The sequence below is a fragment of the Mauremys reevesii genome, linkage group 2 (genome assembly GCF_016161935.1).
Source record: "Mauremys reevesii isolate NIE-2019 linkage group 2, ASM1616193v1, whole genome shotgun sequence".
Taxonomy (NCBI): domain Eukaryota; kingdom Metazoa; phylum Chordata; order Testudines; family Geoemydidae; genus Mauremys; species Mauremys reevesii.
This window is the reverse complement of record NC_052624.1, coordinates 21,580,107-21,606,721: the sequence shown is the minus strand read 5'-3', so window position 1 is coordinate 21,606,721 and position 26,615 is coordinate 21,580,107. Positions and strand designations below refer to the sequence as shown.

At 42.5% G+C, this 26,615-nt stretch overlaps 1 protein-coding gene across 4 annotated transcripts in view; it reads left to right on the top strand.

Moving 5' to 3' along the window:
* Positions 1-26,615, top strand: part of NCAPG2 (non-SMC condensin II complex subunit G2) — a 145,590-nt gene that overhangs the window by 67,343 nt on the left and 51,632 nt on the right. For all 4 annotated transcript variants that reach the window (XR_005594363.1, XM_039525839.1, XM_039525840.1 and 1 more), the window contains 4 exons: positions 2,003-2,098; positions 19,542-19,667; positions 20,674-20,853; positions 21,821-21,973. Coding sequence is in view for 3 of the 4 variants with exons in the window: in XM_039525839.1 (XP_039381773.1) it covers positions 2,003-2,098; positions 19,542-19,667; positions 20,674-20,853; positions 21,821-21,973 (555 nt within the window). In the remaining variant the exon portion in view is untranslated. The remainder of the gene's footprint in view (positions 1-2,002; positions 2,099-19,541; positions 19,668-20,673; positions 20,854-21,820; positions 21,974-26,615) is intronic.

The window sequence follows — 26,615 nt, the reverse complement described above, 5'->3', positions numbered from 1 at the left end:
TACCCACACTCCACTCTGTTTTGGAGTTTGATACGAGGATTCTATGGTAGAGAAGGAACCGAGGGGTGAGGGCCGCGCACGCATGCTCAACCAGACAGGCGCCGCAAGACAGCTGGAGCGCGCGCGCCTCCTTACCAAGCACTGCTATGGAAAAGCCTCCGATCAACGGCGCTGGGACTGAAGCACCCACACTGTGACACATCTTGAAGAACCTCAGTTACTGCACAAGGTGAGTAACCTTCTCTTCACAATCATTATTACTGAGTACAGTATTAAATTGTTTAAAACTTATACTGTATATGTATATAATGTCTTTTGTCTGGTGAAAAAACTTGCCCTGGAACCTAACCCCCCCTATTTACATTAATTCTTATGGGGAAATTGGATTCACTTAACATCATTTCACTTAGTCACATTTTTCAAGAACAGAACTACAACGTTAAGCGAGGAGTTACTGTACATTTAACAAAGTTATTGTGAACTTCTTATATACACACAGACTAAAGTTTTCAAAAATCTATATTTAGGCACCTAAGAGTGGCGCTTTTAAAAAAAAGACCTAAGTGACTTTGAAGTCAATGGGTCTTTTGCTCCTAACTACAAACCTGATGAAATATATAGTCTGGTCAAAGCATTTCACCTTTTTGGACTTGGGATAGTTAAAAATATCAGGTGGTGGTGGCTGCAAATAAAGCATGTGCTATTCACTTATAAATTTTGTTTGTGGTGTTTTACAGTAAAGATGTTAATGAGGCCTTGGTCTTTTTCAGCATAGATGAACCTTTCAAGTGAAATTTCTTAGTAGAAGAAAACAGTCTTTTTAAAAAAAATCTGACATTCTAGTGACAATTAGGAAATTAAAGAAACATATACAAATAATTTGCTTGAGTAATTTGACAGATATTTCTTTTTCTTCCAGTTTTATAATCTATGACTACAAAAATCTGAATTAAACTTGAATTCAACTTCATTTAAAAAAAATCATTATCCACCCATAAATAAGTGATGTTGAGTTTGTTCATTATTAAAACAATAACAAAATTCCATGGATTATGGGGTTAGTCCATCCTTATCAGAGAAATTCCATGGCCTCTTGACTCAACACTCCCCGTCCCCCACAAATCTCTACTTCCTTTCCTCAACCAAAATTTGTGCTAGATACATAAAACAAATCTTACCTCCGAAGATTCTCACTTATGGACTTTCTTTCATTATGGGCTAACTTTCATTTTAAGTACTTGAAATATTCCACTGAGAGGTAATTGCGTTTAGAGCTCTGATGGAACGCTTCAAATGGAGGAGCTGCCCTGTAACACCTCTGAGCAAGTGGCACAAGTAGTCCTGCAATTTTATCTTTGTTCCTTCTCTTTGTGATATTCTGTTTTTAGTTTTTTGTTTTTATAGTTGAATTAAGGAAAAGCTGAGTACTTCAGTATTAGACACTGCTAAATACAAGCTTTTAAATCTTGTGCATTACATGGAGTGAATATGCCCTCTTCTGATCAGGGCATGTGTCCATTTCTTTAATAATAAATAATCTACAGTGGTAATGTATTTGGAGGACATGAGCTACTAAGTAAAAATCTTTCATTTTTAATAACATAAAGGGGTGTTTGTGCCTCCCATATATGCTTCCTCAGCACTAAAGTTGCTGTCTGTCTTCTCCTCTTCTCCCTGAAAAATTATAGGTAAATAAATAAGGATGAAAGGGAGCTGAGAAGAAGGCACTCTTGCCAGGATTTTGCCCTTCCTAATTGCACTTCTCTGTAGATCTGAGCTAGTGAGAGACAATACCTCTTTCTGCTTTTCCTATTTTAAAATGAGAATACTTTAGTACATAGACTACCTTGACCTAAAATAATTTTATCTCTTGTCTAAGTAGTTTTATTGTATTTATACAGACTAAAGACATAGTGGAATAAAACAAGCTGCCTTTCTCAAATATATTGAACCTAGCATGTGAAATGTATTTCATGCATTAATATTGGTTTTGCTTTGACAGTTACTGAGTTACTTTCACAAACAAAGTAAAGTTCGTCAGGGAGTTGAAGAAATGCTGTACAGATTGTATCAACCTATCCTTTGGAGAGCATTAAAGGTAATTCTCCTTTACTGGATAGCCTCAAATTGCAGTTAGTGTAACATTCACATTGATTTTTTTCTTTAAAATATTACAATTTTTAATAGTTGTATTAAAACAAAATGTCTATGAAAATGGGGTTCTGTACAACTTGGAGCTTAATTGTATCCGAAGTGGCTTTAAAGGATGGAGAACTAAAAGGAATGTGGCCTCATATAATTGTCGTATACAGGTTCTTATACTGTGCTCATCACTGGCACTTACACTGTGCCTTCCACTAGTGCATTAAGCATTGTGATTAAAAACTTTCACATTTGTTCTCTCATCCTCTTCCCAGAGGGAGAAGTGTTTTGCAGTGGATTGTCTTGTTTTGGAATTTTTAAACATATCTATATATACAAATATTGCTATGTTAGTTTCAAAGATTGAGGCAGAATGGGCTATTGTGATCATCTAGTCTGACCTGCATAGCATAGGCCATTAGATTTCCCTGAATTACTTCCGGTTTGAACTGGAGCATATCTCTTAGAGTAAGTCTATACTGCACTCTTCTTGTGGGGGCATGTAGAATACCTACATGGCTGGCTAGCCCCCCCCTAAGATGGGTATAAAAAGCAATGCCTCACTATCTACAGTGCTATGGTGAGTACGCCTGAAGCCTGTGGGTCTATACCCGGGCATATACCCTACATGGCTCTCACAAACGGTCCTTCCTTGTCTAGTATCTCCCTACCTCCACACTGTTGGAGCCTTCCCCCACTGTAGGGAGCGAGTGGCAGTTGGGAAAGGTTCAATCAATGAGGAGGCAGTGGGGAAAGGCTCCACCAGCTCCCCGCTGCTGGAACCTTCATCTGCTGTAGAGAAAGAATCCAGCAGCAGGAAAGGGCTCTAGCAGAAGGGAGGCAGCAGGGAAGAGCTTGAGTAGCAGAGATATGCTTTCCCCCTGTCAGAACTAGGGATGTAAATCACATGTAAAAGCAGTAACCGTATTAAAATTCTATCAGTTAAATGTTTAACTAAGGAGCTACGGGTGTGTGTGTGGGGGGGGGCGGGGGTGCAGCACCCCCACATTTTACCCAGGGAGCCGGGGTCCCTGGGCACGGGACCTGCAGCCAGGATCCCCAGGTGCGCAGGGCGGCAGAGGCGTTTAACTTTTAGGTTTAACTTATTGGTTTGTTATTGGTTAACCGATCAAACTTTTACATGCCTAGCTAGAACCTTTCACTGACAAGTGTTACTATGCACTGAGGTATGGATGCAGCCTGCTTTTCGCTGTGGTGTGTAGCTACATGTACCTTACACAGTGCTGACAGCAATGTGCAGTGTACAGATAACTTTAGAAAAACATCCAGGCCTCATTTTTAAAAATTCCAAGTGATGGAGAGCACATCATAACCTTTGATAAATTGCTCCAGTGGTTAATTACCCTCACTGTTAAAAATTGGCACCTTATTTCCAGTCTAAATTTGGCTAGCTTCAACTTCTAGCCATTGGCTTTTCTTATACTTTTGTCTGCTAGATTGAACAGCCCGCATAAAAATTTCTGTGGATATTATAGACTTTGATTTAGTCACCCCATAATCTTTTCTCTTTAAGATAAAAAGATTGAGGTCCTTGAATCTTTCTTTACAAGTGGGCTTGGTAGAATTCAATTTTTATTTTTTAATGATTTCAATGGATATAATTGTTTTTAAAGCATGCTTTATTTTTAACAGTATAAATTTTCACAGTTGCAGGAAATTAATGGTGGGGGGAGTCAGAATAATTATTACTAGCAGTAGACATTGAGTTTCAAACATTTAGAGCTTTATAACTATTGAAACACAAATTGTCAACATTGCTTGTCAAAATATACAAAGTAAAAATGCTTAAATCAGAGTTCTCAAGCAGCGTTTTTTGTACTTTGCCTCTCTGTAAATTTTGTTTATTGGTGAAAATATTTTTTTCATTGGTTTGTGTGTATGGTGAAATTAACACTTACCCAATAGTTAAACTTCAATTTTTATTGGTGTGTTTTCAAATAATTTAATCATTCTCATGGATCATCTCTGAACTTTCTCCAATCTTTCAAAAACTCTCCTTGAACACACTATTCCAGTAGCACTTGCACTAATGCTAGTATAGAGGTAATAGAACCTCCCTACTCCTACTTGTTGTTCCCCTGTTTATACATCCAAGGATTGCATTAGCCCTTTTGGCCACAATGTCATTCTGTCATGTTCAGCTAATTCTTCTTTAAATAGCATCCCTGTGTGTGATTCACACCAGGATGTATGTGGGTGCCTGTGCACTCTGGATTGAAGAGTTTCTTCAATAGTGTCTGTGCCTGTACTGTAGACACTCTTGTGCTCCAGGATGAGGGAATATAGGGAGATGCAGACCTGCCACCACTCCAGTTCCTCTTTAAGTGAGTAGCTGCAGATATGTATTCCACTCAGGTGCGCGTGCACCGTGCACACTGAAGCCAGAGAACATTGCTAAGCAGTACTCGTGCCTTCTGTCCCTCATAGCCCATCCCATAGCTACTTATGGGCTGCCCTGCCCTGACCCTCCTCACTTCCTTCTCACCGTCTGCAGCTTAAGTCGGAGTGTTCTGTGCGGTATTTACCTCACCCTTTTCTTGTTAACTCAGAGTTTTCTTCTTTTCTTTTTTGGTATATAGTTAGTACCTTAGTGTTAGATTAGTTAGCTTGATAGTTTGTTTTTGCCAGGTGTAATGCATTCATTAGGTTTCGAGCATTGTTGCTTGTTTGCTGGGAGTTTATAGCCCAGTGATAGATGTTTCCACGAGGGTCAGCAATAACAGTAGCAACAATACCGACAGTATTCCCAGAAGTATTTCCGGCAGTCAGATTATCCACTTTAGAGAGAGATCTCAAAGGAGAAGACCTTCTAATTTCAGCCAGCTGGCTGATCCTTCATCAGCTTTGTGCAAGCAGTCAATACACTGACTTGCATCTTTGCTGCTTTGCCTGTTGTTGTTTGGCTACATAGTATGCTACTGAGGGCATTGTGCACCAAAAAATTAAAAATTCCACACACAATATTTTAAGATTGTGCAAAATTCTGCCAATTTTATTTGTCATATAAATGCGGAGGCTCCAGCATGGCATTGGGGAGCACAGACCACTGGCTGCATAGAAGTGGGAGATCACTGTGCAGCTCCCATCCAGGACACGGTCTCAGCGGTGAGTTGCGCCCAACCCTGGCACAGTTCAAGGTCCAGGCCTGCCCCAGAATCATCCCAGGGCCCTGCTCCTCCATGCCAGGTGAACCAGGTGTGGGCAGGCAGGCTCAGCAAGGCAGGATCCAAAAGTGGAGGGGCTTAATGTGGGGGAATCCAGGTGTGGGTTGAGAGGGTTCTGTGTGGAGCAATCTGGGTGGAGCCAGCTAAGTGGGGAATCCAGGTATGGGGAGGATCTGGGTGTACAGGGGTTTGTTGGAGGTGGGGGAGTGGTTTCTGGGTGCAACAGTGATGGGACTCTGCAGGAGCGTCCAGGTGAAGGAGGCGGGGTTGAGTGGAGGAGAGGGGGGATAGAGCTCAGCAGGGGGGTCTGGGTGTGAGGGGCTTAGTGAGGGATCCAGATGCTGGGGAAGTGGGGCTCAGTGGGGTTGGAATCCAGGTGTAGCTGGTTGTGGCTCGGTGACGTGGGAATCCGTGTGCGGGTGGCAAAATGGGGTAGTCCAGGTGCAGGGGAATGGAGCTCATTTGGAGAGGGGTCTGAGTGTGGGGGGGTGAGGCTTGGTGAGAGGCTCTGGATATGAGGGGGTCTGGATGCACGGGGTTTGGGCGGATGGGGGAGCAGCTCCCTGTACAGAGATCCCTTCCCCTGCAGCTGAGGAAAGATGGGTGCAGGAAGCAGGGGTGGGGGGGAGTTTGCAGAGCTTTCTGCAGTTGTGGGAGATATCTGGGGGTGGCCCCAGATGCCATGCAGGGGAAGAGGAAGTCACATACTGCACAGCCGGGAGTAGCAGCTGAGCCCGGTGCAGGGTAGGAGCCACCAGCTGGGTCTTCCCCAGTCCTGCCTCCTGCCCCACAGTGATTTACATCTCTGCTGGCTGCCCTGGGCACCTGAAACATACTGCTGGGGATAGTTGCATGACCGCTCTTGTGGGCTTCCCTGTCAGAAAGTCCTTTTTCTATGGGGAACCAAAGAAATCTACAGGGGACATAAATTCTGCACATGTGCAGTAGTGCAGAATTCCCCAGGAGTAAAAACTGTATTATCCGGCACTTTATCAACCAGGAAGCTCTAACTGGCGTTTCTGATATCTCCCAATACAAATCTTCAGTCTAGTAACCGGGACTAGTATACTGCCCAGAAGGTGAGGCAATTGCACATTCTGCACTCTTTTTTTTTTTATGCAAAAGAGGCAGAAGACAATAAGCAAGCTGATACCAGGGATTTATTCAAAAAGCAGCTTCCAGGGTTTGTCATAGGGTCATGACAGATTCAGCCCAATCTCCTGCACCGTCTATAATGAGAATTGATGTTGATAATGATGACACTGAGGCACTGTAAGATCCTGAAGTGCCTTCTGAGTCATCAAAGAAAGATTAAATTATGTTCAGTATAGTTTTAGTGTTAAGTGTATTTTTAGTGATCTGAGTGTACGCCATGCACTGCCCATAGTGACTTAAGATAATCTACTGTATCGAAAATTTTACCTGTATACACCTAAGTGCTTCAAGAAACCAACCATTCTACAGTGCAGTACTACACTACTGGATTGGTGAGTACCTGTATACTATTTTATTCTTTCTTGATTTTATTGTATTCTAATTCTTTGAAAATGGGTATTCCATTGGTAAGTGTAAGTCTTAGTTAACGGGCATTTTTTGATTAACACCCCCCCACCCTCAGTTCTCCCCCAACATGCCAGATAACCTAGCCAAGTACAGTAAAAGATTTGTTAAGTGCATTCACCAAACTATTAATGTCAAACTCTTTGTGGGGTGTGTGTGTGTGATGCACAGATCATCTACATAGATAAAGCATCTTTTTCTGGGGTTGTTTGTGTAGATGTTGTATAATGTAGGTGCTAAGACAATACACTTTGGGAGGCCATTCTTCTGTCGTCGTCATCATCTTTGTTTGCCACAAAAGTTCACAAAGAATCTTTAGTCCTCCAGTATGGTCTGTATTAGTTTCATGAAGTGGTGGTTATTTGTTATGTTAGTACCTTGGCAAGGAATCCTCGATGATTGACTATCATAAGTGGCTGAGAGATCAACAAACACTGCTCTCATAATTAATCCTCTTTCATGTCCATCTTCAATATGTTGTCAAATTCAGAAGCTGTACAGGACAGGACCAACCCCAGCAAAAACCAGCCTGTGTTTGTTGATAAGAAGTGGTTCAATAAGTGGTGTAAGGCAGAATAACAGTAGTCACTCAAACAATTTTAAAATATCACACAAGAGTGAGATAGGTTGAAAGTTTTTTGGGTTGGATGGTTAAAAAGAGCCACTCCTTTGGCTTTTCACCAGATTTTCAGGAGCTTGAGCTGGATGAAACTGGTATTGAACATACTCAAGAGCCACTTCTGTGTATGTGGGGTGAAATTTTTGATCTGCCCAGTTCAGATGTCATCTTGGCCTGCTGCTTTCCCCGTTTTCAGGCATTGATGCCAGCATCCAATTCCTTCAGGGTGAAAGACACTGTAAGATCTAGATTGTGGGGTATATCTGGGGGTATTTGCTGAAGTAATGACCAGTTGGCAGTGGTCCGCTTAACCTTCCCATTGAATAGCATTGGGTGGGCGATCTGATCAGCTGAGATGTTGAAATGTCCACTCATCTTTGTATTGTCAGAGCTTATGTATGGTTGACCATGCTTTTTTGCTGTTATGGGTCATATCCATGGATTTTTTTATCAAGTTCTGCTAGGATTTTAGGCATTCTTGAGTAATTTCTGACAGTAAATGTTTCCTAGCAGCTATTGTCATAAGCAAAGACATGGTCTTAGAATTTTTGTATACCTCCTACAGTATAGCTGGCTGGGGTGTTAGTCAGGGGTTATTCCTTCTGACAAGGTAGGTTTCTTATAGCAGAGTGACATACAGCATCGATGAAGTGGATGTAGTTCTTGGGTATTGGTTCAATAGGTCTGACAGCTATGTCAGCATCTTTGGAGAATGCCGGCCAGTTTGCTTTCAAAGTTGAACTCACATCAGAACCGTGTAAAGATAGGAATGACAGCAGCATGTACCTCAATTCCAATAGGATGATGATGTGATCTTGGAATTGGGTATAGCACCAATTTTCTATGTGTGAGAGCTAAAGTAGTGCTAACAAAGGCAAGGTCAGGTTTATACTCACGCTTCTATGAGTGTGAGTATAAACACAAAGCCCTGGATGACACAGCACCTTTGAGACCACCTTCTGAGGTCTCTTCCAATCCTAATTTTCTGTGATTCTACCAGCAACTGTTAAAAGAACTATGTAGCTTCAAGTGATGAATCAGGCTTAACTGATGAACACCTGCACACGTCACGTCCATTGTCATTGTTCTCTGTATAGCTTTATTGAGAGGTATGGCTGGTGAAATCACCAATTATGATTCATATGGTATACTTCATTGTTGTGTGGGCGGTCTGAAGAAATTGAAAAGTATCTCTGGAAGGTAGGTAGATGTTATAGAGATCTCTTTGAGCTGAACGATGAGAAACATGATGATATTCTCTTCCGTTTTGTAGGTGGATTAATGAGTTGTTGGCTTTTTCAGTTGTGTGGGGCATCAGTCGCTTATGACTCTCTCACAAGCCAGGGGGCACATAGTTCGGATTCATAGGTCTCGGATCAAGACTATTTTAGGGTGTCCAGAACTTCTTGATGAGTGAATGTACTGAACACCAGGAATGCAGGCAGCCTGTATATTGGTGAATGCAGGGAGAGCAAATCCAGGTTGTTCTTCTTTGAGTGATGGTCCCTATTGTATTCCATTGTGGGTTACACATGCGCACTGTGTGCCTAGAGTCGGAGAATTTGAGTTGCTGGTCCTGGTCTGTTAGGGTTCTGGAGTGAAACCCCTTGCAGATCTTGCAGTGCTCCTTCAAATGGCTCTCCCTCAAACAAGAAGTGTGTGGGTTGCTCCTGGACATAGACTTGCCACAGTCCTTGCAGACTTTAAAACTTAGGGACCGAGGCATGTCACAGTTCCGGGAGAATGTTGGGGTGAGGGGCACAAATGGAACTTGTAAAATATAACTACTAAAACTACTGACTATAAACAACTGTATACCAGGACACTGCGAAGATTGCTTGCCCAGGCAAGAGCTAAGGGTGTTCCAGCTAGCCATCACTGGTGTTAAGAAGGAACTGAGGGGGTGGCAGGTTGGCAGGGCCCTACATTGAGCACCATGAGCACATTGACCCCCATCGGCACCCAGGCCAACCGAACGGGTACAGCTAGGGGAAAAATCTTTTGGCTTCTGTGCATGCGGCGCGTGCACACCTAATTGGAATGGACATGAGCAACGCATCTTGAACAGTTACAAGAAGGTTAGTAATCGTTTTTCTCTCCAACTCAACTACTTCTTTCTTCCACTACTTCTCCTACCTTGTGTGATATACAAAATCTGATGAAACAAGGCAACAGTCATTGATTGCCTCCTTTTGGCCCAGACAGTTCTGGATCCCCAATCTCCTGCACATGTCATCCCGTCAACTGATTACCATCCTGAACTTCCCCAATCTTTCTGATCCAGTACAATGGCAAGATCAGGCATCCCAATCTATGTTCACCCCACCTCATAGTGTGGTGTTTGGATGGGCATCAACTATAGAACAGGCATTTCCTTGGCAGTACAAGACATTCTCTCTAAGAGTAGGAAAGATTCCACTAGAAGCCGTGAAGATTCCCCAAATCCTGGACTACATTCTATCTTTCAAGACATCAGGTTTTGCCCTCAGCACATTCCATCCTCCTGTGGAGGGGTTACAGTTTTTACATACCTGCTAACGGCTGGATTTTGGAAAGGCTTCCTAAGAACCTTTGCAGCCCTGCAAAAGATTGCGCCTCAATAGGACCTGAATCTGGTACTCTTGGTATTAACAATTCCCCCCACCTCCTTTTTCAGTGAATGGCATCTTGCTCTCAGTCCTTCCTCTCCATGAAGGTCGCCTTCTTTGTTGCTATCACTTTGGTGAGAAGGGTTTGGGAACTCGGAGTTTTAATGGTGGACCTGCCATTTATAGTATTCCATAAGGATAAAGTTTCCTTATGCCTACACTTGAATTTTTTACCTGGTGATCTCCCAGTTTCATATTTACCGATCCATTCACAGTTGCAGAAGAATATAGGCTTCATTCCCTTGACATCTGACAAGCTCTGGTCTTTTACCTGAAGAGAACAAAAATAATCACAAAGTCCCTTAAACTGTTTATTGTGATAGCATTGAGAATCAGGGGACAGGCCATCTTCACCCAGAGAATCTCCCAATGGATTTCCGGCTGCATTAAAGTCTGCTACCAGCTGTTGAATCTTCCTCCCCCGACTGGCATACAGGCTAGCTCCACTAGAGCTCAAGCAACGACCACAACATGCATTCAGGATGTGCCTCGCGTAGACATATGTAGAGCAGCCACGTGGAGCTCTGCCCACACATTCACAATGCCCTATACCTTGGTCCAGGACTCGGCAGTAGATTCCTCCAATGTTCCCTCTAATTTTTTCCATCCATGCGCAGAATGAATGTTGTTATGTGCACCATATCGAGGTAATGTGCAGATGTGCGCCACCAGTAGAAACAAACCTAGATACCATAGGGGTAATTACTCCTAGGCATTTTAGAACTCACTACTCAAAGAATTAAATGTAAGTGTGAGAGAAATAAAAATTATGAAATACATAGACCAGTCAAAAAACTAAAATAACACATTTTGAAAGAAGTATCAAGAAGTAACAATAATACAAGTATGTGTTGGGTGTGGGTGTGTGTGTGTGTGTGTGAGAGAGAGACAGAGACATGCGTTGCCCCTTTAAGTACGCTGCCCTTTTAAGTAGATCGCTAGTCTGAAACCCGCTTGTTCAGACAGAACAGCAGCTGCCAGCAAGCTCTGTCCATCCCACTTCTGGGCCCTGTCATGTGTTCTCTCTCTCCTCCCCTCCCCTCCCCACCAGCTCTGTGCAGATGGGGTAGGGGGACATCCTGACATCAGCGCCCTCCCTCCCCGTTCCTACTCTACACAGCAAGCAGGAGGCTCCCAGAAGCCTCTGGTCAGGAGCTCCAAGGCAGAGGACAGGAGCAGTGTGGCAGTGAGTGGAGGGGCACCTTAAGTGTGCAGCACTTGATAGACTGCTGGGTGGCCGTGCAGCTTAGAGGGAACTTAAGATGCCTTGTTTGGCACGGTGATTCTCCACATGACCCTTCCGTCCTTATCCTCACACCCTCCTCCAACTTAGGTACTGCTTGTCAATCACCCACGATGGAATACAATAGGAACCATCATTCGAAGACGAGAAGGTTACTTACCTGTAACTGAAGTTTCTTCAAGACGTGTGGTCCCTATCTGTGTGCTGCCACTTGCCCTCTGTCCCCTCTGCTTCAAATCTGTCAGGAACTTGAGATGTGATCAGTCTCCCCCGCCTTTTGTCACTTCGGATGGAAGCACAAGGCTTGGGTGCATGTGCAGACCGTCGGACACTGCTTTTAAATTCTCTGACTCTGGGTGCATGGTGTGCATACATAGCCCACAGTGGAATACAGATGGGGACCATGCATTTTGAGGAATTTCCAATTACAGGTAAATTATCTCCTCTTTAGGAAGCCTTCCTGAATGTGAAAGATCTTTTCAGTGAAGTAGGATGGTAGTTCTGATGCAGGCTGTAGTCTCAGGATTGATGAAGAAGCAGTTTGCCTGGATAGTTCCTTGAGGTGAGATTTGGAAACTTCAATGGTAATTGAAAGGAAGGTTCACTTGTTGTGTAATTCAGCTTCAGCGTAGGCTTTGAGACATATTTTGTGTTCAGCCTTTGTTTTACATCATTGGCACTCGAGTTTCTGCCCTCTCTCCATCTGGCACAAGATGTCAGGAAACAAAGGAGATCTATGTAGGGAATGGGAAGGAAGGGACTACTTAGGGGCCAGCATGCCCCTCGTTGAGAGAGAACTTCTGGTGAATCCTCACTGAATGCTAAACTTCTTTTTGAGCAAACATTTCTTATTCTTTTCTGAAAAAGGATAAAAATTTGGTTTAATATTACCCCTTCTGTACATTATTTTAATCTAACCTTGTTTGCTGTATACCACCTAACTTGGAACCAGTGATAGCTTTCATAAACAGTTTTACCATGATGTAAGTGAAGTGAGTATCACAGTAACAATATAAGTGATTTATTTTGTAAATTACAGAAAAATATGTTCAGGTCTGCTTTAGTTACATGAGCATGCAAAGATCATTTTGCTAGCCCATCACATTGACTGTGTCACCCCTTTCTTTGCATTGCTCCCCTGACTCCCCCTTCTCTATCACATCAAACTTAAGCTATTTGTTTTTACTTTGAATGCACTTCATGTCCTGTCCTTACCCTGATTTGCTCTCTGCTATCCTCTCTGTTTCGCTATCAAGAAGTTGATTCCCACCTCCAATCAGCCTATGATGCCAGCCTCAATCTCCCAGTTGTTAAATTTCCAAACAAGCATCTTGGTGCTTTCTCCCATGCTGCTTCTCATATTTGGGAGATGCTCCCTGTAAACATCTGCAAAACTCATTTATTATCCACCTTCAAAGCCCTCCTTAAAACTCCTTTTCCGTAATGCCCACAAAAAAGTGACGACAGTTAGGTCACTGGTGTGCTGAGACCACTGCCTATCATGTTCACCAGTATTGTCTCATTATTTTCTTGTACTCATCTGTTCTCTTTTATGCTTAAATTGTACCATTCTCTGGGGTAGGAACTGTTCCTTTCTTCTATTTTATACAGTACCTAGCCCAAATGATGACCTGGTCCATACTAGGGCCTCTCAATACTATAGTAATACAAATATACATTTTACATTTCTAAAGGTTGTATAGTTGTGGGGTTTTGGTGGGGGGGTTATGTTGCACTAATACACTTTAAGTTCTGCTGTTTAGTAATCTTTGTTCAGTTTGGAAACAATAAGTTTGAGAAATACATGAATTACAAGTGATTTGAAAATAGTATACTGAACATGTGCAGTATTACATTTCCTTTATGAAATACATCTGAGATTTAGATGAACACATGGTAATAGAATAGCCGTGCAATTAGACCTTTATATAAAAGCATTATCTTTTCTTTTGTGTATAGTTAATGCTGATGCTATTCCTAATTCTCAGTTCAAATAATTTCATCACTACAACAAATAGCAGAACCCTATCTGAATTTCTAAGGCACCTTTCACTTTAGTAGTTTTTGTAGGAAAACATGCTTATTTTTCAGACTATTTTTCTGACTCCCTCTATGCATCTGGCAACTCTTGCCTTGCAACCCTAATGTAATGTATGAAGGCAATCTACTCTTCTTAAGTTAGATTTCAATTGTATTTTTAAAAAAGCTTCATCTGCCAAGTGAGTCAGTGGAACAAAAGCCTTCATGTACTTGCAACTCAGTAAAATGCTTTCTTCTTTGAGTGCTTGCTCATGTTGATTCCATTCTAGGTGTGTGTGTGCCCACGTACACAGTTGTCGGAGGCTTTTTTGCCTTTGCGTATCCGTAGGGTTGGCTTACCTAAGAAGTGGCAAAAGAAGAAGAGCCTCCCAGCTCCTGGCCAGTGTCAGGCCATGTGCCCTTCATGGGGGTACCGTGGAGGTCGGACCCCCCAACTCAACCAGAGATCCAACTCCGGGGAGTGGTAGGGGACTGCAGTCTCTCCCAGGGCCCTCATTGCCCAAAGTGGCCCCAGTGGCTAAAGAGCAAGTAGGCCAACTGGCACAACAGACGCTGCACCAGGCAGCAGACTCAGCTAAGACTCTGACATCTAAGGGCAAGCCGATCATGGGACCACCTCATAGAGTGGTGGAGCACCCTCGATCACCAGACCACAGGTGCAGATCTCCATCTCCGTGGCTTCGGACTCCGGCACCATATCCTAGGTTGCAGATTAGAAGGCCCAGGTCCTCATTGTGCTCTCCACCTACAAGACATGGGACACCGGAGTCGAAGCGCCGGTTCCTGTACCACCAGTACTGGCGAGCTTCCCATCAGAGATCGCCACGGCCCAACTCACCTTCGCCTAGACCAGGGGTCCCCAACCCCCGGGCCGCGGACCGGTACCGGTCCATGGCCTGTTAGGAGCCGGGCCGCGAACCGAGCGCACAGCAGGACATGAACAGTGAGTGCACAGCAGGACATGAGCAGCTAGGACATGAGCGGTGAGTGAGCTAGCAAAGCTTCATCTGTATTTAGAGCCGCTCTCCGTCGCTCGCATTACTGCCTGAGCTCCGCCTTCTGTCAGATGTTAGATTCTCATAGGAGCGCGAACCCTACTGTAAACTGCGCATGCGATGGAGGGAGTTTTGCACTCCTTATGAGAATCTAATGCCTGATGATCTGAGGTGGAGCTGAGGCCATGATGCTAGCGCTGGGGAGCGGCTGCAAAAACAGATTACATTAGCAGAGGTTTCACTGCATAGAGACCATAATAAATCAATCGCTTGCAGACTAATATCAGAACCCTATCAGTGAGTGGTAAGTGACAATTAAGCTGCATCTGGTGGCAGGCTTTATAGTGGCAAGTGAGTTGATGTACTTCAATTGTACAGCTGCATCTGGTGGCAGGCTTTAAGTCAGAATCCGACACTTATATTAGTCTGCACGTGGCCAGCCCATTATTTTATTTACCACTTCCATCCGTGCCTCTTTCTCGCACAGTTTTGGTAAGCCCACAAGCTAACCCTGGCCAAAATGAGTAAAAAATAAACGTCGCTGCAAAGCTTCTTTGAAAAGGGGGAAAGACCCAATGATGAGACAGCAGAAGACTCTAAGACGGCCAACAAAAAGAGAGCTGCATTTAAAAGAAAATACCAAGAGTCCTACTTAAATTACGGGTTCATTGCAACAGGTGACTCACATTCTCCACGCCCGCTTTGTATAATATGTGGCGACCGGCTATCCAACGAAGCCATGAAACCTTCAAAACTGCTACACCACATGGAGACCAAGCACCCTGCATTAAAAGACAAGCCTTTGGAGTTTTTCAAAAGAAAAAAATGTGAACACGAAGAACAGAAGCAATTATTGAAGGCCACCACTTCATCAAATGTGTCTGCACTGAAAGCATCATTCTTAGTGGCTAACCGCATTGCTAAAGCTAAGAAGCCCTTTACTATTGGTGAAGAGTTGATCCTGCCTGCTGCTAAGGACATTTGTCGTGAACTTTTAGGAGAGGCTGTAGTTCAAAAGGTGGCACGTGTTCCTCTTTCGGCTAGCACCATAACTAGACGAATTGATGAAATAGCAGAGGATATTGAGGCACAATTGTTAGAGAGGGTGAATGAGTCACCGTGGTACGCAATCCAGGTTGGCGAGTCTACCGATGTTGACGACAAGGCAACAATGCTTGTTTTTGTGCGATATATTTTTCAGGAGGATGTGCATGAGGATATGTTATGTGCACTTTTGTTGCCAACCAACACCACAGCTGCAGAACTATTCAAGTCTTTGAACGATTACATGTCAGGAAAACTGAATTGGTCATTTTGTGTCTCTATATGCACGGACGGAGCAGCTGCCATGACTGGACGGCTTTCTGGTTTCATTACTCGGGTCAAGGAGGTCGCTTCTGAATGTGAGTCTATGCACTGTGTCATCCATAGAGAAATGCTAGCTAGCCTAAAAATGTCATCTGAACTTAACAAAGTTTTGAAGGATGTGATTAAAATTATCAACCACATTAAAGTACATGCCCTTAAGCTCACGTCTGTTCGCGCAGCTCTGTGAGGAGATGGACGTAGAGCACACACGTCTTCTCTTTTATACACAGAAGTGAGATGGCTTTCTAAAGGTAGATCACTGGCCAGAGTTTTTGAGTTACGAGAGCCGCTCCAGAGATTTCTTTTAGAAAAACAGTCACCACGGGCAGCACATTTCAGTGACACAGAATGGGTCATAAAACTTGCTTACTTGTGTGACATATTCAACCTGCTCAACGAACTCAATCTGTCACTTCAGGGGAGAACGACAACTGTGTTCAGGTCGGCAGATAAAGTGGCTGCATTCAAAGCCAAACTAGAATTATGGGGGCGACGAGTCAAAAATCCCAATGTTCACATGTTTCAAACATTAGCAGAGATTTTGAAAGAGACTGAGCCAGGCCTTCTTTTTCCCAGCTGGTGCATGATCACCTATCTCAGCTTTCAAAAGAGTTTGAGCATTACTTCCCAACCACAAAAGACCCCCGAACTGGGAAGGAATGGATCTGCGACCCATTTGTGAATAAGCCAGGTGAATCGACTTTATCCGTGCTAAAAGAGGATCAAGTGCTTGAGATCACAAATGACGGTGGCCTTAAAGGTATGTTTGAGACGACTTCAAATCTCCATACGTTCTGGATTAAAGTCAAGGCGGAATATCCTGAGATTTCCACAAAAGCACTGAAAAGCTTACTTCCATTTTCAACATCCTATCTTTGTGAAGCAGGGTTTTCTGCAGTGACAGCAACTAAAACGAGATTACGGAGTAGACTGGACATAAGCAACACACTTCGGGTGTCACTGTCTCCCAGTGGGACCATCTAGTTGCAGGAAAACAAGCTCAGGGCTCCCACTAATTCTGCATTATGGTCAGTTGTATAATTATTTCATTATATATTACAATAATAATAGAAATAAAAGTACAAAAATAAATGTAATGCGCTTGAATCGTCCCAAAACCATCCCATAAGTCCGCGGAATTTTTTTTTTCTACAAAACCGGTCCCTGGTGCCAAAAAGGTTGGGGACCGCTGGCCTAGACGGTCTCCCAGATGTTGGTCCCTGCCCAGGCATGGCCACTCCTTGTCACGGCACCAGTCCCCTTCCCCCAGTACCATTCGTTGGGAAGGTGCTGTTCCTTGCCCTCGCCTCACCGGTCGCCGACCAGAGTCAGTCGGCAGACTCAGGCTCCACCCTGGTCACCAGAAGGGCAGTGGTCTGAGTCGAACCGGGAGTTCAGCTCCTTGCCAAGAAGAGGTGATGTGCTGTTAACTCATGAGACCAGCACGGCACCTGCAACGACAACATGCAGCAGGGGCAGTGGCCTGCTCAATGGCTGTATTGGAACCCGTAGGTCATGCCAGTAATGCCGGTTCTGTGTTCCCACCAGCCCTCCCTGGCCACCTCGGACCAACCGGCCCTGGCACCACCAGCACCGGAATTGGAATGGAGTGCCTCATCCAATTTGGGAACAGCATGCCGAACCCCAGCACCTAAAGAGCCGTCCCTGGAAAGGGATGGGGAGCCTGCATAAAGTGGTGCAGTCGTTGTTGTTGTCCCTGGATGAAGCAGTAGCGGCTCCCTCCCAAACGGACAGTCCCCCCGACAACTTTGAAGGAGCACCAGGCCCTCCTTCAAAGGGTGGCTGCTAACTTTAACCTACAAATTGAGGAGGTCGCGGAGGAGTCCAATGACCTCTTCAATGTTATATCCTCCTCCACCCCAGCCCGGTTCATGCTGCCTGTCCACCTAGGGGTCCTTAAAATTTCCAAATTGGTGTTGCAAACCCCCTCTTCCATTCCACCAACTTCTTAGAAGGTGGAAAAGAAGTATTACATCCCTGCAAAAGGGTTCAAATACCTCCTACACGCATCCTCCAGCAGCATCACTGGTCGTGTCTGCTGTGAATGAAAGGGCCAGGACATATACTTACCTGTCTTCTTCCCAAAGCCTCATACGTCAGATGAAGAATGCAGGTTGGACACCCTGGATGTCAGGAGGGCGCTGGCCTTTTACATAGATAGGACAAAGGCGTTCCATAACGCAGTTGTTCGTTGCGGTGGAAGACAGACTGAAAGGTCGCCCTGTGTCTGCTGAAAGGATTGTGTCCTGGATTGCTGCCTACATCCACTACCGCTATGAGCTGGTGAAAGTGCCTCCGCCAGCAGTCGTGACGGCACACTAAACTGGGGCTCAAACGTCATCAGTGGCCTTCCTGGCGCAGGTACCAATCCAAGAGGTCTGTAGGGCTACTATCTAGTCGTCTTTCCACATGTTTGCATCTCATTATGCACATACCCAGCAGGCTTGTGATGTCGCTGGCTGTGGTAGAGCAGTGCTGCAAGCTGCGTGACCATGAACTTTGAGCCCACCTCCATGGACACTGCTTGTGAGTCACCTAGAATGGTATCGACATGAGCAAACACTTGAAGAAAAAATAGTTACCTACCTTTCGTAACTACTGTTCTTCGAGATGTGTTTCTCATGTCCATTCCGTTACGCAACCTCCTGTCCTTCTGTTGGGGTTGCCGGCAAGAAGGAACTGAGAGGGCACAGGGCTGGTGCCACCTAATATACCAACACAGGAGCACGGCGCTCCAGGGAGTGCCACAGCTGATCCTATAGATACCACTAAGGCAAAAATCTCAAATGACTGCACAGATGGGTGCACGCACACCTAGAATGGAATGGACATGAGCAACACATCTCAAAGAACAACAGTTACGAAGGGTAGGTAACCGTTTTATCCTCCCTTTAAAGCTACTGAGGATTCTTGTGTTTGCATTCTTGTGTTTTCTAGGACCAGGGCTATTTTCAGTCATTTCAGACAGATACAGGAGATACTGATGCAAAAATGCTTGCTTATTGTAAATTCTAATTTTAGGTTATTACAAGATTGCCTTTTCTGAATTTAAGGAGTAAATTAAACTTACAAATTATTTTCATACACATACTGCTTGAAGAATATGATGGGTGATATACTTGTTTTTGGTTATTTGTTTAATTAAATGAAACGTTCAAACTAATTAAAGAGATCCCTATGAAATTTCTACTTTTTGTCAAGTAGTGACAAACACCAAAAGTGTCAGAGGATGACCTTTTTTCTCCCTCTTTGCCCTCCTCCGGCCCTCGATAAAACCACCAAGTATGTTTGCTTAAATTCAATTTCCATATTGTGTGCACTAATTTAAGGGTTGAGACCAAAGTACCACCTTTTATAGCTGCAGCGTCTCTACTACAGAGCACATGTTTGAAGGCCTGTAGCAGTGCTAACTGACTTTAACTATTTTAGGCCTACACAAGATGGCACTCCTCCAAGTGTGAATCCTCTGCGTCTTTGAAGCCAATATGCTCTGAGAACTCAATTTACAGCTAACCTAAAATTTACTGGTTGGGCTGAACTTTGAACTGTGAGATGTAGAAGTTGTTATAAATTATGTTTAATCCAAAATTACTTTATTAGAATTCCTACTCGATTAGAAGTACTAAACTGATAATGGCGATTTGAAGAATATTTGTCAAATAAGTTTTAATAAAGAGTACCAATTTTATGAACAATTTCTTTTCTTCTCCTTTGTAACAGGCCAGAAACTCAGAAGTTCGATCAAATGCAGCATTATTGTTTGTTGAAGCATTTCCTATTCGTGATCCCCATTTTAAGAATGAGGATATGGATAATGAGATTCAGAAACAGTTTGAAGAACTTTTCGTAAGTTTTCATGAAGACAATGTGAAAACAAAATGTTAAGTTAAATATTTAGCAAAATTTACTTGGCAGTAAGACCATTTGAAATACATGTACTGCAATTAATGGTGTAAGGGGATTGAGAATGTTACCCACAGGAAAGAGTGCAGAAATATGCAATTAAATTCCTTTAACCTTGTGCACTCTCTGATTTCTGGTGGAATAGCAATGTTTTGGAAAGGGATCTAAATGCTAGTGAAGTGGGGGTCTGGGTTTACATTAACTGAGCTACAAGTATAGTTCAAAAACCTGAGAGAGCTTAGGAAAGCCTGGTGGCACTGGTTGCATACATTCATGTCCTATTTGCTCAGGATACAATGAGTGAGAAGGGCTCTACACTTGATTACTTGACGTTGTGGTTCTACAATGAATGCCTAATATTAGATATCTGCAGCTCCTATGATAGAGTATCTAAACAGAAGTATGGGGGAGTTAAGAATTAAAATAATGAATTAGAAACATGAGGGCTGGCCAGTTTATTCCTAAAGCAATGTTTTATTCTGTTCAGGAAAACTTATTGTTGTATTCACAAGAATAAATATTTGATCACTGAAGATTCCTGGAATTTCCAGGTTTTAAGGTCATTCCCTCACGAACAGTGAGACTTGACAATTAGGTGCATAAAGATGAACCTTAGGGGTGAGATTTTCAATTGTTTAAGTGACTTTCATGCACAAGTCTCTTTGACTTTCACTTTTAAAAATTCTACTCTAAGAGCGTAACTTTAGGGTGATGTTTTTGAAAGTCATCACCGATATTTTTCTTACTTTTGTTTTCTAACTAAAGATTGTGTAATAGCAATAAACACTCATTTGGAGAATATTCCAGATATGGAAATATTTCATACTCTCACATCTTGTGTGGTTTGGTTAAATGCAATAGCGATGATTTTTGTTTCTTATTTTATATATCAACAGACAGCATGACGATGCATACATGAAATTTGTTTCCTCTTCTTCTTTGTTTATAGAGTCTTTTAGAAGATCCTCAACCATTGGTCCGCTCTACAGGGGTACTTGGTGTTAGTAAAATAACATCCAAATACTGGGACATGATTCCTGCAACCATCCTTGCTGAGCTTTTAAAAAAACTAATTGGAGATCTGGCTTTTGATGTAACTTCAGCTGATGTTCGTTGTTCTGTTTTTAAGGTAAGTTTAATATGCAGACTTTAAAAACTTGTATTGACAGTAAATTTTTAGGTTTTCCTTGAAGCATGTGACAGAGGTTATTAAGGGTCAACTTCAGTAGAAGGCGTGCTTTTTATAAAACCTTTTGATTTTTCTCCAAGTTGGTCTTTGCATAATTTCCCTTGAGATATACTTCCTGGTATTTAAGTTTTGCAAACCTTCTAGAAAAATGCCTTCTGGGAATGAACAAGCAACCCCTTGTGGCACCAAACATTTAGAGCTGAGTTTGAGTAGCTACGTGATCCCTGACCACCTCAATTCCTCTCTCTGGCTATCTGAAGTTGGAAAGACCTCCTCTCCATGCTCTTGGTTTGGTATTTTGACCAGATGTTCTTGTTCAGATAACTGTAAATAACTAAAAATTTATACTTAATCACACAATTGTGTAGAAAATGTTTCCAGCTTGGTTCCAAGGCATCATGTGTGACCCAGAGAGAGAGACCTGGAAAAAAAAAAAAGACGGGATTTAAGTGTTGTGTTTTGTACCTCACTGTCAGTCTTCCCATGGTTGGATGCATATATACTGTCTGTGTGTAGGAGAAGGCTGTTCCCCAGATAGTTGTTCAGTATACAGTTGTTCAGGATTGATTGGTCAACTCCATCTAACAAATGTCAGAAAGAAAGACTGACTTCCTGGGCATAAACATGTACTCCTCAAGTACAAGAGATGAACAAAAACACTGCCTCAGGTCAGAAGATCTTACAATATAAAACCACTTCATCTGAAATGAAAAGAATTAATAAGAGATTTTGAGTTGCTCTTTAATACTTTCTTTTAAAAGATAATTATAGAAAAAAATACGTAAATGAAACATCTGCCACTATATTTAGCCTTAAGTTTAGTAATTTTAATAATTTTAGTATAGTTTTTGTATGTCTGCTGTTTTTATGTTTTGGTTTTTTTATAATTTTTATATATCTGTTGCAGTGTCTGCCTATAATTTTGGACAACAAACTAAGCCACCCATTATTGGAACAGCTCCTGCCAACAGTAAAATACAGTCTCCATGACAATTCTGAGAAAGTGCGAGTGGCATTTGTTGATATGCTGCTGAAAATTAAGGCTGTCAGGGCTGCTAAGGTAGGATGATTAGGACTTGGTAGGCAGCACACAGGAGATGTAAATAGAACAAAGCAATTTATTCTGAAATATGTATATTTATCAATACCACAGTCAATCAGATACTTAACCAATAATTGGCAGAGACTTGCAGGAAATTGTTTTATTGTTCATGTATGTCCCATTAGAGGTTTGAGATGTAAAATCTTGGATATTTAAGCATTTCCTGCTGTATTATTGAAAATTAAATTAATGTTATGGTTGTCTAGATTCTTGTTAAGTACCATGAGACTAAATCTAGTATCTTGTAATCTTCCTGCCACTCCATGATGGTTTCAATGGAAACAGGGGCATCACTGGGAAATACTGCCACATCAGGAGATTACTGCATCAGAATTTTTGTTACCTCAAATGAGGATCAAACTTTCCATATAACAAGTTAATCTTTTCCTCTTAGATTCTTAGTAACTTTAGTGTATTCTTGATTGGTACCTCTTAGTTCCTTTTTTTAATAATAAGAAGAGTTTCAGCTCTTGCCTTTTTCTATTGGGCCAGTAGCTACTTAAGAAAAAGAGAGGATACGGAATCAGCCCTCTGGGACCAGAACTGGCAGGAGAAGTAAAAACAGAAGCTGCTTATGGGGCAGGGCCACTACTGGAGAAAGAATGTCCATGAGACCAGAGAAGAAGGGAAACAAGTCACAGAGAATAATGTGTAAGGAAACATGGAGGGGAGAGAGAAATGGAAGAGATGGGATGGGGAGATGAAATAAAGTTATCCTTTTTTAAATAAAAGGTAAAGCAGTTCAATATTTGCTACAGTGAGGCTGCAGAGTTCCAAATAGAGGAGGTATCACCTCTGAAATAGACCCCACTCTGAAAAAGTTTGTGAAGCCTGGGTCTAACTAAAATACTGATGCCAAAGCAGGATTTCCTAATAGCTCTCTCTTCAGTAAAGCTAGCATGGAGTGGCAGAAAGATCACTGTGATACTAATGCTTGTGCTGATACTGCATCTAACACAAACTGATTACAATATTAGTGCTTTAGCACTGGTGTCTTGGATGTTTGTGCATGTCTCATTACTCTACTCTGCTCTAATACTAGTCTCAGAGGACGTGATTCTAGACTTGTTTGCAAATCTCATCTATCAAAATGTTTTTCTTCATATTTTAAATTTTAATAAGATTTTGAGATTTGAAAAGGCAGCAAATCTCATCTATCAAAATGTTTTTCTTCATATTTTAAATTTTAATAAGATTTTGAGATTTGAAAAGGCAAATTTCAGATTTCATGTCAACATGTATCTTGGGCCAAGAGTAGTAATTTCTGGGAATGGGGCTGTATTATTTTAGTTTCCAATATGAAAATCCACAGTGGTCATGCACGGGCACATACTTTAGGTTTACCAAAAGGTATGAGGTTCAGCCATCCTAAAAATGCACCAGTATCCTGTAGTACAAGTGTCCATGCTGACATGTTTATTGCTATTAGAGTATGAATAATTCATTTTATTAAAGGTTTCAGTGGTAGTCGTGTTAGTCTGTATCAGCAAAAAAAAAAAAAACCGAGGAGTCCTTTTGGCACCTTAGAGATGAACAAATTTATTTGGGTATAAGCTTTTGTGGGCTAGATCCCACTTCATCAGATATATGAAGTAAAAAATACTGGAGCAGGTATAAATACATGAAAGGATGGGGGCTCATAAAACTGCCTATTATTAAAGTTACCTATTAAGAATGTGCTGCAGCCCAGAACTTCAGCTGATTGAGCAGGACTTCCCCTGCAATTGCAGTTCCTGGTTGCTCCAGGCTGTGCCAGATCCAGGCACTGGAACTGAGAATTGGGAGCCTGTCTGATATGTAGTTAATAATATGTTGGCACATGATAGAATTTGTTTGGGTGTGTTTAGGTTTTTTGTGTGCAACTTCCTAGCCTTATTTAAAAAGGCAATATTAAAAGAACATTATTAAGTCAAGCACACTAGGAAATGCCAGTATTAAGCCTGCCTGTGCATTATATCGGTCCTTAATTACATGTTAACTTCCCTCCCCCCCCCCCCCGGATCAATCAAGTTGTGTAGTAAAACAGGCTGTTGTCTGTAGGACTCCTGCCTCATTTGTTGCAGAAGATGGAGGGTGTGTAGTGAATGAGGCAGGACATTTCAGAAAGAGAAAGTTGGTCTCACAGTTGAGGCAGCTGATGAATGCTGGAGAATTGGGTGCTATTCAGGCTTCTGCCACAGAGTCCATATATGATGGTAGGAAGTCACTTAACCAAATTTTTCAGAGAGGGCCACTAATAACTGTGTTCCTCATTTTCTGGGTGCCTGTCTTGAGACCCTGGGGTATGACTTGCAGAAGAACTAAACACTCAGAGCTCCCATTGACTTCAACTGAAGTCATGTTTGCACATAATAATTGCTGTATTATGCTACATATTCTCAAAAAATCAAGTCCTAAGTTTCTCAAATTGGGCACAGAAAATTAGTGGGTACTTCTGACCTTAATCTCTCTCTGCTTCACTTCCCCATCTATAAAATGTGGATTATCCTACCCTCTCCTTTCAGAGGGATAGTGTGAAAATAGAATATTAATGTTTGTGAAGAAATACTGTAATGCGTACCATAGAAAAAGTCTATGAGGAGATCAATAATTCTGCCTTCTGGGCAGGGTTTGAATAGTGTGTGGTAAGTAAAGCCTGGAGACACATATTTAGAGCCTTGTATATTTCGCAAATGCGAAATAACACAAAATAAAACACCATGAAACTAAAAAAACCCTGGTGGACGGGGTCACAGTGCTGCTCAGGTTTGGCCTGGCCACTCCTCTGTCATAACAGAGGGGCAACTGGGCTAAAACTGAGCAGTGCTGTGACTTCATGTGCCAGGGCACGACGTGCAGAGCCACCGCTGCAGGGTGAATGCAGGGTGGTCTCACTCTCCAGCACTGTCCCTTAGGACCTTCCTTCTTCACTAGACTGAAGCAGGCTTGCTCTCCATGTCCTTTTCCCTCCCTGGGAATTTTTCTGCAATGAGCTGCCAGAGCTGCTTACATGTCAAAATGGAGGCCTTTTTCTGTCTGGTCTTGTCAGTTTGGGGTTTCGCCAATGCAATCCTCTATCCAGCATATTCTGGACTATTTATTGCACCTAAAAGAGCAGTCGTTAATGGTTCTTCTATCAAAGAAATCTTCTACCAAATGATTCTGGCAGCAATATCAGTTTTCCATCCCTATGTGGATAATCATTCTATATTTTCTAATGATATAACAATCAGATTTGTGAAGGGACTGGAAAAGTTGTACCCTCAAATAAGGGAACCTATCCCCACCAGAACTTGAACTTTATATTTGTCAAAGTTCATGGGGCCACTGTTTGAGCCTCTAACAACATGTTCCTTACTGCACCTATCTCTAAAGGTGGCTTTCCTGGTAGCTATCGCTTCAGACAGGAAGGTAGCCAAATTGTGTGCTCTGACATCCGAACCACCTTATACAATACTCTTTTAAGGATAAGGTGTACTTGTGCCCTCATCCAAGATTTCTCTCAAAAGTGGTATTTAATTTTCATATTAACCAGTCAATTTACTTTCCTACATTTTACCCCAAACCACATGCCAATAGAGAAGCAACATTTGTACACCTTAAATGTCAGAAGAGTGTTGGCATCCTATGTAGGGAGGACTAAAGCGTTTTGTTTGTGAACCCAGCTATTGGTGGCCATAGCAGACAGAATGAAGGGTCATCCTGTCTCTTGACAAAGAATTATGTTTTGGATAACTTTCTGCCTTCATGTTTGTTATGATCTGGCAGGCATTTCCCTGTGGAGCAGACTGACCGCACATTCCATGATGACAGGCAGTCTCTCTACAGTGGTCCTTGCTCAAGTTGGAATCCAGGACATTTGTAGAGTGGCAGTCTAGTTTTCAGTTCATACCTTTGCATCCTATTATGCCAGTTCTCTGTACTCCAGAAATGATGCTAAATTTGGATAAATTGTACTCCAGTCTATGTGTTCATGAACTCATTGTACGTTATGGCTTGTGAGTCACCGAGTGGAATATACATGTGCAATCACTGAAAGAAAAAATTACTTCTAGACTTTCACGAAAGCTTATGCTCTAATAAATGTTAGCCTTTAAGGTGCCACAAGACTCCTCATTGTTTTTGCTGAAACAGACTAACAGGGCTACCCCTCTGAAAACTTTCATAACTGTTGTTCGTAGAGAGGTGTTGTACATGTCCATTCCACGACCCGCCCTCCTAGCCCTTTGCTTAAGGGCCGTCCAGCAAGAAGGAACTGAGGGAGCTCAGGAGTGGGTGGGCCCTTCATACTGGCACTGGTGCATGGCAAAAGAAAGTGCTTAAGCTGCCCTGATGGGCACCACTGAAGAAAAAATTTCTAATGACTGTGCACAGGGTGCACACACACCTGGAATGGACATGTGCAACATCGAGGAACAACAGTTATGAAAGGTTAGTAACCGGGTTTTGTTTGTTTTTTTGAAATAGGAAATGTGTACTTTTGTTAAGTCTTGGATGTTGGAAAATTATGGTTTGAATAAGCCATTTTTAGTAAAATGATTATTAGGAGAGGCTGATCTATTGAGCTGCATGCAGTAATACTGTATTTTGTAACCCCAAGGGAAATACTGCTGTAATCAGA